Source organism: Rhea americana, unplaced genomic scaffold, assembly GCF_003343005.1.
Source record: "Rhea americana isolate MKP2758 unplaced genomic scaffold, rheAme1 scaffold_90, whole genome shotgun sequence".
NCBI classification, from domain to species: Eukaryota; Metazoa; Chordata; class Aves; order Rheiformes; family Rheidae; genus Rhea; species Rhea americana.
Genome location: NW_028187089.1, coordinates 3,386,585 through 3,400,177, shown reverse-complemented (window position 1 = coordinate 3,400,177; position 13,593 = coordinate 3,386,585). Strand labels below are relative to the sequence as shown.

At 51.0% G+C, this 13,593-nt stretch overlaps 2 protein-coding genes across 2 annotated transcripts; both read right to left on the bottom strand.

The window, feature by feature from the left end:
* Positions 1–6: 6 nt before the first annotated feature.
* RAB33A (RAB33A, member RAS oncogene family) lies at positions 7–3,210 on the bottom strand. The gene is made up of 2 exons (XM_085324303.1): positions 2,966–3,210; positions 7–546 (listed from the first exon to the last, which is right to left on the bottom strand). The coding sequence occupies exons 1-2, from the start codon at positions 3,185–3,187 to the stop codon at positions 91–93; spliced, it is 678 nt and encodes a 225-aa protein (XP_085180429.1). The 5' UTR covers positions 3,188–3,210; the 3' UTR covers positions 7–90.
* A 5,039-nt stretch (positions 3,211–8,249) lies between these two features.
* On the bottom strand, positions 8,250–13,522 carry MARS2 (methionyl-tRNA synthetase 2, mitochondrial). The gene is made up of 3 exons (XM_085324351.1): positions 13,290–13,522; positions 12,707–13,041; positions 8,250–9,479 (listed from the first exon to the last, which is right to left on the bottom strand). Exons 1-3 carry the CDS (start codon positions 13,492–13,494, stop codon positions 8,301–8,303), a joined length of 1,719 nt encoding a protein of 572 aa, XP_085180477.1. The 5' UTR covers positions 13,495–13,522; the 3' UTR covers positions 8,250–8,300.
* Positions 13,523–13,593: the final 71 nt, after the last annotated feature.

The window sequence follows — 13,593 nt, the reverse complement described above, 5'->3', positions numbered from 1 at the left end:
CGCCGGTTGCAGCCACACAGACTTTATTGGTAACAGTGAGAGGGGGAGGCGGCGTGGTGGCGCCGCTCCCGGCCCCCCGAGCCGGCTCGCTCAGCATGGGCAGGAGGTTTTACCGTTGGCATCTTGCGCGAGCTCCAGTTTCTGCACCCTGCCCTGCTGCCTCTCCATGTCTCGGTACAGCAGCGACTTCTGGGCCTTCAGCCGGCAGGCCAGGCACATAAAAATGGACTCCACGTTTTGGCTCTCCTTAGGGTCCTTGGCTGAGGTCTCGAACAGCAGCATGTTGTGAGCATCAGCAAATTTCAGAGCCATGCTGGATGGCACTTGGATCAGTTCCTTTAAGTCACACTTGTTCCCAACAAGCACCTTGGGCACGAGGGGGGGCACTGCGTGCCCGTTGCACTCTTCGATCCACATCTTGAGGTTGGTGAAGGATGTCATCTTCGTGACGTCGTAAACGAAGACGACAGCATGCACGTTGCGGTAGTAATGTTCTACCATACTCTTCCGAAACCTCTCCTGGCCAGCTGTGTCCCACACCTGGACCTAGAAAGCAAAGCACAGTGTCCTTGAGGCAGACAGGAAAGAAGCTTACGGCAGCTCCAAGCATCCACCCCTAAAACCAGGGCTTAACTGTCTCAGGAGCAGGTTGGTTTCCTGAACCATAGTGGGAAGATGCAGGAGACAGCTACATCTTACTAGACAATCCAGGATTGCTAGGTGAGTTCTGGGCATGTGTCCACAGTGCCCGAGCCTGTATGTGGCGGTGCCTATGCCCAAAAGCTTGTATAATTCAACCATCAATCCCAGCTCATTTAATAAGAGAGATTATGTCAGCGCTTTCCTTTGCCTTCAGCATTCACGGACAAGTCCAAGGCTCTGCACAGCACATCCCATTTCCAGCCACCACAGCTGAGTCCAGCACAGTCAAGAGAATTAGCAACACACTTTCGGTCCTTGTGCTCTGAGTAAGGAATGTCACTGCCTGATGGTTGGGTCTAGGTGAAAGATATACTTGACTTTAAAACGCCTTGTCAGGCATCTCTCCTGCAGCATGCAGTTGCTGACCCGCTCCCTGCTTCTTACCCTCGTCCTGATGGCAGTTGACCATCATCTCCCCTGCCCCTCCAAAACAAACTGCACAAAACACTTCCCATTTCAGAAACATTCTTACACCAGATCAGGACATTGATCTGCCTAATCCTATGCTATAAAAGAGAACTGCGACAATTACACAATTCAGGACAACAGGCAATGGGCACAAACTGAACCACAGGAAGTTCTGCCTGAATATAAGGAAGAACTTCTTTACTGTGAGGGTGACAGCACTGGAAGAGGTTGCTAGRAGAGGTTGTGGAGGCTCCTTCTCTGGAGATACTCAAAACCCGCCGGGATGCAACCCTGTCTAACATGCTCTAGGTGACCCTGCTTGAGCAGGGAGGTTGGACTAGATGATCTCCAGAGGTCCCTTCCAAGTGCAAGCATTCTGTGATTCCATGATTTTGTGACACACAGTGGTATCTACAGAGGAGGCAGGGCAAAGAGACTGGTCTCTGTGCTGGTCCTTGCCCGCAATGTCATGAAGCCTGGAATTGGTTATTTCTAAACACAAGCCTGTGGTTGACCTCAAACCACCCTACACCCCACTAAGACAGTGCCTGCCCCAAAGTCTTTTCGGGCAAAAAAGAGGGGAAGAATTCTGGCAAAAAAGAGCTGCTGCTCATTCACCAGTTCCATGCCAATCTATCGCAGGCTGTTTGATTTGTGTAGAGCAGGAGATGGAGGGTATGTCTTGCATCTCTCAACCCTCCTTGTTCCCTCTCAACTTCCCTGTTACACGTGGTCCCAGGACAAGGCTGGTTTGCTGTACTACCCATTAGTCCTGCCCGTGGGAGCATAAATAGTATCAAAAGGTAGCAAGCCTGTCACCACTCTAAAGCTAGTGGTGGTAAGACAGGCTTCGTGCTGGCCTGCACTATAGCTTCCAACAACACAGCTGTGCAGTGTTGGATGGAACCAGGGAAAGCAAGGGGGAAATCAGTAACTTTTTATAAAAACGAAACCAAAAAACGAGTATTTCACGGACAGTTTAAAAGCACACCTAAAATTCCAGTTCTATTTCTCATCAACCAATATTAGCTCTTATTTCACTGTGATTAATCCCTCAACTTTTGATCATCCATCTGTCAGCAAAGTAGCAATATTTGTTTCTTCCAGCAGCCAGTCTTATACACAGACTGCTGGTGGTGCTGATCCATGTAATCGGGCAGGCCAAGATCAGCTGCAAACTGTGCTTCTCAAACTGTTTCTTACCAGCTGCTGTTGATCTGCAGATCTGTTCTGACACATCGATCAGAGCTCTTCAGGTCTGAGCTAATGAATTTCTTACAGTTGTTACATTGGTCTATGCATAGCAAAGCAGCTCTGTTCTAGTTCAGCCAAAATCACATCCTTGTAGCGTTTGCTGACACCAGCCTGGAGTGGTAACATCGCAGGTGTCAAGCCCGCTGAGGTCAGCCAGGATTACCCCCCCCCCGGCACAGCCACCACTAGCCGCCAGCAGTCTGCTCCCCCGAAAGYGCACGCATTTCTGCATACAGCTCATTCCTCCAGCACCCCTGGAGCATCACCCCACGCGCTGCCCTGCGGTCCACCTCCTGGAGCCGGAGGCAGTGCCGACACTTTGGAGATCTGCCTGTGTCGGATGTCGGAACAGCAGGACAATGGTAATATTTCACCCCAAGCTATTGTTCCCTGCAGACTCAAGCAAATATGGGAACTGCGGAGCTCGGGAGATATCTCTGCAAGGCGAGAATGAAAAACCGTGCCAATGCTTGGTGCTCAGTGTTGCCTCTGGAACTGAGGGGCTGCTGAGCGTGGTGCCGCCGTGGCTGGCCAGGGTCACCCCCGGGGGCTGCCACACACCCCCCGCTGCCCGCTCCAAGCAGCCACCCCCACCGCCCACCTTGATGCGCTCCCCCTCGATCTCCACTGTTTTCTCTCGGAAGTCCACGCCGATGGTGGCCTCAGTCTTCTCAGGGAAGGTGCCTCCGCAGAAGCGGAAGGTCAGGCAAGTCTTGCCAACGTTGGAGTCCCCGATCACAATGATCTTGAAGATGCGGGTCTGCACGTAGGGCTCCAGCGAGGACTCGGGGCCCGGCGGCCGCCCGCCGCTGCCCGCCGCCATCCCGCACTGCCGCCTCAGCGCCTCATGGGGCCGCGCCGCCCCGCGCACAAAGGCTGCGGCTGCAGCTGCGGCTGCGGCGGGCGGAGCGGGATCAGGTGGTCGATGCACACTCAGAGAGGCGGCCCGCCCCACCAGTGGGCACCTGCACTGCCACTGGCTTCCCCATGCACCCACACCAGCACCGACCTGTCCAGCCAGCAGGCATCAGCACCACCACTGGCTTTGCTGCACACCAGTGCCAGCGCTGACCCACCAGCAGGCACCTGCACCAGCTTCCCCATGCACCCACACCAGCACCAGCCCCCCTTGACAACGAGCACCTGCACTGGCACCAGCCCGCCCCATGCGCCTGCACCACCCGCTGTTCCCCTGCCCTGTGGAGACACAGCCGGTGTCACTGTGGCATGGGCACAGAGACATGGCTAGTGTCACACCAGGATAGGTGCAGAGACACAGTTGTCATCCCAGCAATGTGGGCCTAAAAATAAACAGGTGTCACAGCAATGCCGGCACAAAAACATGGCCAATGTCACATCTGTCAGGGCACAGAGACACTTGTGTCACACTAATGTGGGCACAGAGAAATGGCTGGTGCCACACCTGTCAGGGCAGAGAGACACAGCTGGTATCCCATCAAGATGGGCACAGAGACATGAGCATTGTACTGTTTGTCAGGGCAGGGAGACACAGCTGGTGTCATACCAATATTGGCACAGAGACAATGTTGGTGTCACATGAATATCACCACAGAGACATGGCCATTGTCCCACCTGTCAGGACATGAAGACACAGCTGGTGTCACACCAATATGGGCACAGAGAAGCAGCTGGTGTCACACCAACATTTCTCCATATATTGAAAGGTATGACACTGGCTAAGTACCTGTGCCCGTGCTGGTGTGACATCAGCTATGTTTCCATGCCCTGACAGGTGGGACATAAGCTCAGTGCTCATGTTGATGTGACCCCAGTCAAATCTCCGTGCCCATTTTGTTGTGACACTGGCTGTGTCATGGTGCTGATGTTGGTGTGAAACCAGCTGTGTGTCTTGAGCTGCTGTATTTGTAACATTGGCTATGTATCTGTGCACACATTGCTGTGACACCGGATATGTCTCTGTGCCCATGCTGATGTGAGACCAGCTGTGTCTCTGTGCCTATGTTAGTGTGATACTGGCTATGCCTCTGTTCTGATGTCAGTGTGACACCAGCTATGTGTGTGTGCCCCTGTTGGTTTCACACCAGCTGTGGCACTGTGCTGTGGCTTGTGTGACACCATCTGACTCTCTCTCTGGCCTGACAGGTGTGACATTGGCTGTGTTTCTGTGCCTGTGTTGATGTGTCACCAGTTGTGTCTCTGTGCTGATGTTAGTGTGACACTGGTTGTGTCTCTGTGCCCTTATTGCTGTGACACCAACCCTGTCTCTGTGCCATGTTAGTGTCACACCACCTGTGTCTCTGTGCCCAAGTTAGTGTGAAATGGGCTGTGTCTCTATGCCCATTTTGGAGTGACACTGTCCGAGTCTCTGTGACCATGCTGGTGTGATGCCAGCTGTGTCTCCATGCCCATAGTGTTGTGACACCAGCCATGAGTCTGTTCCCACTTTGTTGTGAGACTGGTGTGTCTCTGTGCCAGTGTTGGTGTGTCACTTGCTGCATCTCCAGCCACTTCTCTGTGCCCATGTTGGTGTGACACTGGCTGCATCTCTGTTTTGATATTGTAGTGGCACCAACTGTGTTTCTGTGCCCTGACAGGTATGACACTGGCCATTACTCTCTGCCTATGGTGGTGTTACACCAGCTATGCCTCTATGCCCATGTTGGTGTGACATACGAAGTGTCTCCACATCCTGACGGGTGAAAAATGGCCAGCGTTATGCCACTACTGGCACAGAGACACAGCCAGTGCCCCATCAGTCAGAGTACAGCTACTGTCACACCAACACGGGCATAGAGACACAGCTGGTATAACATCAGTACGGGCACAGAGCAATAGCCTGTGTCACGCCTGTCAGGGCAGAGAGACACAGTCAATGTCACACGAATGTGGGTACAGAGACATGGCAGATGGCACACTCAGGTGGGGCAGAAGATGCATAACCCAGTTGCCATTTGCCCACTCCTAACTCCTGGCTCCCATAGGACAGCAGCACTGAAGAGCAGGAGCAGGGTGCAGCAGCTTGCCTTTGGCCTCAGGAAGACCATGGCTAATCTTTTTGGAAGCAGGAGCGCTGTGCTCCCACAGGACAATACAAATCCCTCACACGAGGAGCCCAGGGAGGACAGACTGCCCAGCTCCTCATACCTTCACAGCTTCTGCCTGGGAGCCCTGTGGCAGTGAGAGCAGCGTGACATACACCCTGCATGCCACCTCCCCTGGACAGACCAGGGACCAGCAGGGTAGGCAAGCAGTGATAGAGGTGAGAGAGGGTTGAGAAAGACCAGTTTAAGGGCAGCACTGTGAACTGGGGGGGAAGAATCACACACATGCTTGAGGGCTCATCACTGCCTGGGCAATAGCTTATGATGCCAAAGAGATCCTCTTTGTAAATGGTTTGCCAGCCCCAACTAAGGTGCTGCTGCCTTTTGTTGTGAGATGCTCAGAGGATGACACATGTCCTAATCAGTGTGCAGAAGGAGCCCCAAGCAGGCTGTGGCAGCTTGTGTGAATGCTCTGGCCTAGGTAGAACCATGCACCCTGGGGCTGAGGAAGAGATGTGCAGAGAGAAGGGAACCTATAGCTGTTGTGCTGCAGCTCCTGCTACAGAGGAGCTAGGCTCCCAGCCGTTCTCTCTGGCTCTTCCAGGAGTGCAATGGAGCTCCTAACTGCTGCTGTCAGCTTTGGAGATGACAAGGAATGGGCTGAGGTCTCACTTATCTCCATACTTTGGGGATGGAACAGGGCAACAGGTCTTCTGCAGGCCTCTGCTTGGATCCATGCCCRGGGAGTAGGAGCTCTGAGGTTTGCAGCCTGAACAAGGAAGGGATGGTTAGGGGCAGGAGTGAGCAGTATCAGGTAAACTGTGTGAGGGCACAGCAGAAAGAGGCAGAGCACTGCCAGACGGGGGTGTGAAGAAACTCCAGAGCTTGGTGTTCTTCTTACAGCTAATATGAAACAGAGTGGGTGGTGCATTGTGGYATAGGGAGAGAGGGTAAAATGGAGAACTGAAAAGGCAGTAAGAGCCTTTGCTGTGTTTACAGAGGCCCACAGTGCTCCAAGGTGGGGCTGCTCCTGCTGCCTTGATAAAGTAGCTCAGGCAAGTCCAAAAGAGATCATAACCCCCTAAAATTGGCCCCAGATACAGCAAGGCCCCACTGCAGAGCAGGCACTTGATGGGAAATGAGGGAGCCAAAGGCTGGTGAGGATTTGCCAGAGGTCCCCAGATTATCCCAACTACCTCAGGATATCAGAGGAAATCAGCAGCCTTGTTACAGCATCACTGAAATGAAACCAGGAGACTGCAAGAAATCCCACAGCAAGCAGAAAAGACTTAAACAAGAGTGTGCCTGAAACAAAGATTCTCCCCTCCTTTCAAGTTTGTTCTCATTCACAAATTTAACTGAGCAAGACTACCATTTCTAACCTCTATACCATACTGCCTCACCTACTGGGTTCAGTGTAAAGAGAAGAGTCAAACAGAAGAGATCACCCCTGTCTGGGCTCATACCTACAGCAGCTGATCTGAGGATTTTCATCCCTAAAGGAAGCTCAGCCAATACAGCCAACAGATCCATCTGGACTGTGTCGCAGAGATGTTATCAGGAGAGCATCTCTGATTACCTACCTTGTCCTGTCTYAGCCAAAAACCTCCAAAGGAGTCAAGGTGACATGGGGACATCAGCTGCAGAGCTGCTGCTCAGCCCTCTCCCTCTGGGTGTATAGACAGCATTAAGAAGGCCCAAGGAAAGAACTTTTCTGCAGGGGCAGTTTGATCCTCATAGGAATTCAACCCCAATGCCAGCCTCCTCGTCAACTCCACACGGGAAACCCCCACCAAAGTTCTGCAAGTGCCACCATCATTCTCTGCGTGGGAGCTGCACGAAGTAATCTTTTTCTGGATCAAGCAATCTCCTTTGCCCAGAGCCTTAGAGTCTTCTTAAATGGAAGGCTTGTTTCTAGCTGCCAGGAATAACCCAGGTACAACCTCCACAAACCTACCCCACCCCAGTAGCAAATCTGCACCCCACTTATCTGTGCTCACATAGCCTGACTGCCACATGAGGCCAGACTTAAAGCATTGAGAGTCTACTGCTGGCCAAGATGCCCACCCAGCCACTGGCAGGTAACTCTGCCAGGCAGCACTGCTGCTGCCCAGCAGGAAAGCTCCCATACTTCTGATCCTAGGACTTTTCAGCAATTCCTCTCCCCTCGCTCTGACCTTAATCAGTTCCAGTCTCTTCACTCCAGCTTTTTTTGCTCCAGGCTGATTGCTGCTGCTGTCCCAGATATCCTGTTTTTCCATAACACTCCACGTGGAGAGATTCCTGGAACAAGCAAGTTAGGGGATTGCTGTCTCTGGGAGGAGATTGCTGAAGGAACTGGCTTCCATGTTCATGCTCAAATGTGCTTAGTAGAGTACCTGACTTGCTCCTCAGGTCAGAAAAGACAAAGTAAAGAGGCCAGGTGGGAAGATAAGAGTAGGCAGGCAAGAGGGCTCCCAACTGGTGCTTTAAGGCTCTATAGAGAGCGTTCCCTATTTTAATAGGATAAATATTTCCCCCACTCCCTTTACATCCCTGAAAAGATAGCAGAAAAAAACCCAGCAGCAATATTTAGGCCCTGCCTGCATCTTCAGCTTTCTCTGCTACAAATTAAGCTATTTAGATGCCCCTCCAAGGGGCCAGAGAAGCCTTCCTAGCAATTGGCACAGCTCACCCAACTGACCTACCCAAGGGCATCTGCTTTCCAAGTCAGGAAGAGACCTACACCAGTCTCCCAGGCAGGACAGCACATCCCTGCTCAGTGCTTTTTTCCAGCTCATTCACTTTACACCATTATTACACCATTACCAAGAGATGGGAGGAACTTCTTGAAAAACACACACACACACGCAAAGACAATACTTCCGGGGACTTCCTGGAGGTTTTTATTTACAGAAGCTGTTTGTCAAGAAACTAGAGTCTTTTGTTTTCCATCTGAGATTGTCTTGACTTCTCCAGTCTGTGAAATAAGATGCCAGTGTCAGGTCCAAGCTGTCTCCCTTCAAAACGACAAGGCTTCCCATTGTAGCGTGGCAGAAATGTCAAACTTGAGAGACTTCTCTCCTCTGCCTCAACAGCCAGCCTGGAAAGCAATTTGTCTGCAATGTCTGGGATCACAGGCTGCAGGAGAGTCCCATAGACCCGCAGGCATTCCAATGTAACATGAATGATGGTGTCGAGCCAGAGCTTCTCAGCAGGGTCTTTTCGGTCCAGTTTCCAGGGCCTGTGTCTCTGGAAGAAGCTGTTGGTCTGCCTTACGCACAAGACAATACATTCTAAAGCCTTGTAGATCTGAAAACTTTCAAAGTAACTGGCCACCTGCAGAGGCAGAGAAGCCACAGATGCAACCAGCTCATAGTCTTCAGTTGAAGCCCTACCCAAGGCTTGTGTCCCATTATAATCTGAAATCTTTGGAAAACAAGACTCTGAGAAACAAGGGTAAGTGTTGCTGGGGTTGATGTTGAGAGCTGTTGAACGATTCAGAAGTCCCCCAAGTGCATCTGCCAGTTCAGAATTCAGTAGCTTRACAACCTTCTCATCATAATAGTCACAATCCCGCTCAGGCACGCCTTGCCTTAGCAGGAAATACCGAAAACCATCTACTGTGTACTGTCCAAAACAAGAAACAGGGTCAATGACATTACCCAAGCTTTTGGACATCTTCTGCCCACGGACAGTCCAGTGGGAGTGCACGCAGATCTGCTCAGGTGGGGCCAGCCCAGCTGCCATCAGCAGTGCTGGCCAGTAGACAGCATGAAACTTGAGGATGTCCTTGCCCACAATATGGTGTGCCGCAGGCCACCACTCACTGTGTGTCTCAGGGTAGCCCACAACACTCAGATAGTTCACCAAGGCATCCACCCAAACATAAATAGTTTGTGTTGAGTCACTGGGGACAGGGATACCCCACTGTAACCGGCTCCTCTCACGAGAGACAGACAAATCTGGCAAGTCCTCTTCCAGCCAGCAGWGCACTTGCTGATAGAAAGGAAGAGGGGAAATGACATGTGGGTTGTCCCAGAGCCACTTCCGCAATGGCTCCTGAAATTCAGACAGCCTGAACATGTAATTATCCTCTTTAGTCCAGTGCACCTGAAAACACAGCGGAGAAAAGAATTACAACTCAGACTTTCATAATTTGCACACTGCATTTCTTGTACAGAGTTTGTCACATGACACTGCATTTGCATTTGGGTGTGCTCTTCATCACACATGGAGTCCCTGGGGTCTTTCCATGCTGAGGGGGAACCTCCTTTCCTAAATCCTAAGACACTATCTCCCCAGGTTCCCTGGGATGACATGTAAAGATTTAGGCACTCAGCACAGCTCAGCATTCTGCTGTCAAAGATCCTTGGGCCCCCTGAGCAGGAATACCTTTCTACATGCCAGATTTATCTGCCATCAAGCCAGAATTACAGAAACAAGAATGTACTTCCTTAAAAACACAGCCATGCAACAATGGTACAGAACCATAAAAAGACAAAATGACACAACCCACTTAATTACTGCCTTACTGAAGAACCTAGTGGGTGCCTTAGCTTCTCTCCTAGCTGCTGCCTCCCTCTTGTCCCCCAGTTTAAGCTTCAGTCCATCTTAGCTGCTAACCTTGACRGGCCATCCTGGTACAAACAGATTTATAGTCCGTGAACAGCACTTCTTCCACACGTTTAAGTTCATTAAATGACACAGCTAGGTAAAACAATTAAAACTTTGCAAGTATATAAGGTATGACTGAACTGTGTAAAGGCACTGTAGATCTATGCCTAGGCCAGGAATTCTTATCTTTTAAAGTTAAGTAAGGCTCCAAAATAAGAAAGCACAGATTTTGGCATCATGCCAGGCAGAGTTTCTTCTTCTAGCACTGAACCTAATGATTTCTGACTAAACCAGAAAGTGCATCACTCTCATTACAAGCAGTAAAAAAAAAAAAAAAAAAAAAAAAATCTATCCCATCTCAAGGCAAGATGGCCTAAGGAATAATTAGTCTCTGTGGTATGAAACTACACTTCACAGCATAGCTGAATTTGTCTCATTTCAGTTAATAGCTGCCACTACTTTTGCTTGCCAAATTAAAAGGTCACCCCAAAAGAAACACTTTGCCCTACACAGATCATGGGTAAGTTTCATCAAAAATTTTTCCTTAATTCTTTATAATTTTTCATAATCTTATCTGATTTCTGGATCCCATACCTCAGCAACCTTTCCAGGAATAACACTGCATACAAAGGTTTCCTCTGTCCTGGCCTCCTCTGAAGTTGTTCCAGTTTATTGATTGTTTTCCCTGTACAGAGAGACCCAAAATTGGATGCAATACCTAGATGTGGTCTAATGAGGGCTGAGTAGAAGGGGACAATCATGCCCCTCAAACAGGCGATGCTTCTGTTCCTATAGCCCAAGATAATCCTGTTTGCCTCCAGGGCACATTGCTGGTTCACATTCAGCTTACTGTCTACCAAAACCTCCAGGGCTTTTTCAGCAGAGCTGTTCCCTGGCCAGTCAGTCCTCAGCTCCTCATCAGAAAGAGAATCACTGCAGCTCCACATGTACTAACAGTCTCTAGGCTGGACCTGAGCAATGAACAAAAACCAGAAATGCAGTTCCTCTCCCAGTAAATACAGAACAGCACAGTCCTTGGTCCGGCACCAGCATTTCCCCAAAGAAAGTATCTTTTCACTGTATAGGTAAACTAAACTACYACTGCACACAGAATGAACCCTCACATGCAGTCCACAAAACCAGAGCAGTGGAGGTGAGAAGGGCCTTCCACACTACGCACTCGCAGTAGGGCTGTTGCCAGCACCAGTCCAAGCTGGCTGCAGCTTTGCCCCACAGAGGCTAGAAACTCCCAAAGATGAAGCCCCCCATCTCTCCAGGGAGCTGTCCCAGGGCCATGCCACTGTCCTGAAGAAGGAGCTTTTCCTAATGCCCAGTCTGATGCCTGCAGCACACCTTGTGGCTTGACCTCTTTGCTTAGCGCCTGGCTTTGCGGTCTTTGTAACTCCCTTGCAAATAATTGTAGGCTGCTATTAAATCATTCCTTCAACTCCTCTTTGCCAAATTAAACCAGCTCAGCTCCCTCTACCTCTTACAGCCCTGTGCTCCGTACTCCTTTGTCCATATGGGAACCCTCTGCTGGCCCGTCTCTAGCCTCGCTACATGATAAATGACATAAACACACACTAACAGGGTGAAGAGTGAAATTCTTGCAGAACAGTCTCTGATATCTCAGTGGGTTCAAGGAAAATTTGAAGAACATTCAAAAGTGAGCTACACATTTTTGCCCCCAGGCTCTATCTGATACCAAAAGTTTGAGACTCATCAGAGGTATCAGTTTTATGGTATTTTGTATTCTCCTTTTCATCCACACATTCATCAAGCAACAAATCATCTATCTCTTTCTTTCTGGTTGGAGATAAACACCTATCATCTTTCTCCCCAACCCTGTAAGATATTCTCAACACCATGAACACCCTTCCTCTTGGACAGCCTGATACACAGCTAAGGCATACAATGGTTCTCAGTGTATATTTGACTTTGAGGTCTGCTGTCTCTATTTCAGACCAAATAAATGTATATACATATTTGCCTGAGAACTCATCTTTTTCTCTAGCTACATTAGGTGCTCTATCAAGAAACAATATTTGCCTCTTTATATAGTGAGCCAACACTCCTATGTCCCAGTTAGGAGAATAATCTCAAGTGTGACTACCTACAACTGCTGGACTAAATCACTTAACCACTAACACCTTATAAAAAATCTGCAGTGGCAGACAGATTGCAGGTTAGGCAGCACACACCTTGCTGGATTGCAAGATCACCAGATCAGACTAYAGGCAGATGACATGACGGTGTTTTACTTAAGACCAACAACCAAGTGACAGGATATTACTGATGTAAAGTGTTTGGTGGCCAAGCCAAACTGCTTCACAAACTGGGTCCAAAACTCTGGACACCTAACAAATAGCTCAGTTATAAACAGTTACCTTAACCCAAGGACCACCTTCTTCCTTCTTTGTAGCTAACTTCTCTCATCACTGCTTGAAAACATTGTTTCCAGGCCAATGGCCTGTGAAAAACAGTGGTAGAGAGTCTTCTCCCTGTGACACGGCTGAGATTTGTTTTTCATCTGGCATCTTTGGGATTGCATCAAATGGAAGATACATATCTTGAAGTATGCACAAGTGTCAGCTGACATGAATTATAAAGCCTGCAGGATGCCTTCAAGATTCCCCAAATCTCCTAGGACAAAGTGACAGACAGGTAGGCAGTGTGTACTTCAGACTGCCTGAACTTAACATGGAAAGTGCAAGTACTGTTACCTGATGGCCAGTTTCCAAAGACACCTTGCACATGCGTCCCTGGGCATCCCTGCAGTCAGCAAGCTGGCTCTCGGGCAGGAAGCACTCTTCAGGGGTGCAGTACCAGCCCTCATATGACCCTTTATAGAGTGCCCCACGGTCCTGAAGGGCAGCCCAGAAGTGCTGCACGGCTTGCTGGTGGCGGGGCTCGCTGGTGCGGATGAAGTCAGTGAAGGAGACAGCTGCCTGGGTCAAGACGTGGCGGAACAGCCCAGACACCTGGGCGCACAGCTGTGGTGGTGAAACTCCAGCCGCCGCCGCAGCCTGCTGGATCTTCAGCCCGTGCTCGTCGGTGCCTGAAACGCCAGAGAGACACGAGTGGCAGGGTGGTCAAGGGGAAGGGGGCCGGGGGCTGCCTTCTTCTGCTACTGCCGGGGACAGCGGGGAGCTGCATGGCAGGACGCAAGGCCCCCGGGCAGCCCGCGGGTTATATGAGAACCCAAGACACCAAGGTGTCGCGGCAGCAGCAGGGGACGAGCCCCGGGGCAGCCGCGGGACACAGGGCRGCCGCAGAGAGACCTAAGGTCCGGCGGGCCTCGCTCACCCGTGGAGAGGCGGCCCGGGCCGGCRCCACGGAGGCGGCGGTGGCGGTGCAACGCGTCCGCCAGCAGCGCYGAGTAGAGGTGTCCGATATGCGGCGGCGCGTTGGCGTAAAAGATGGGCGTGGAGAGCAGCACRCGGCGGCCGGGGCCGGGGCCGGCAGCACTGCAGAACCCCCGCCCGAGGCGGCACACCGGCCGCCGCAGCATGGCGGCCTGATCATAGAGGCGAGCGGCGCAGAGCGGCCGCCTCGGAAGGTGGGGCGGGCGGGGGCGCAGCAGTGGGGGCCAATGGGAGCGAGGCGGCGG

Bases quoted from the DNA above. Each gene is read 5' to 3' on its own strand.
- RAB33A (XM_085324303.1), bottom strand. From the start codon at position 3,187: ATGGCGGCGGGCAGCGGCGGGCGGCCGCCGGGCCCCGAGTCCTCGCTG. The intron at 547-2,965 runs GTGGGCGGTGGG...TTTGCTTTCTAG, and splicing joins TCGAGGGGGAGCGCATCAAG to GTCCAGGTGTGGGACACAGC.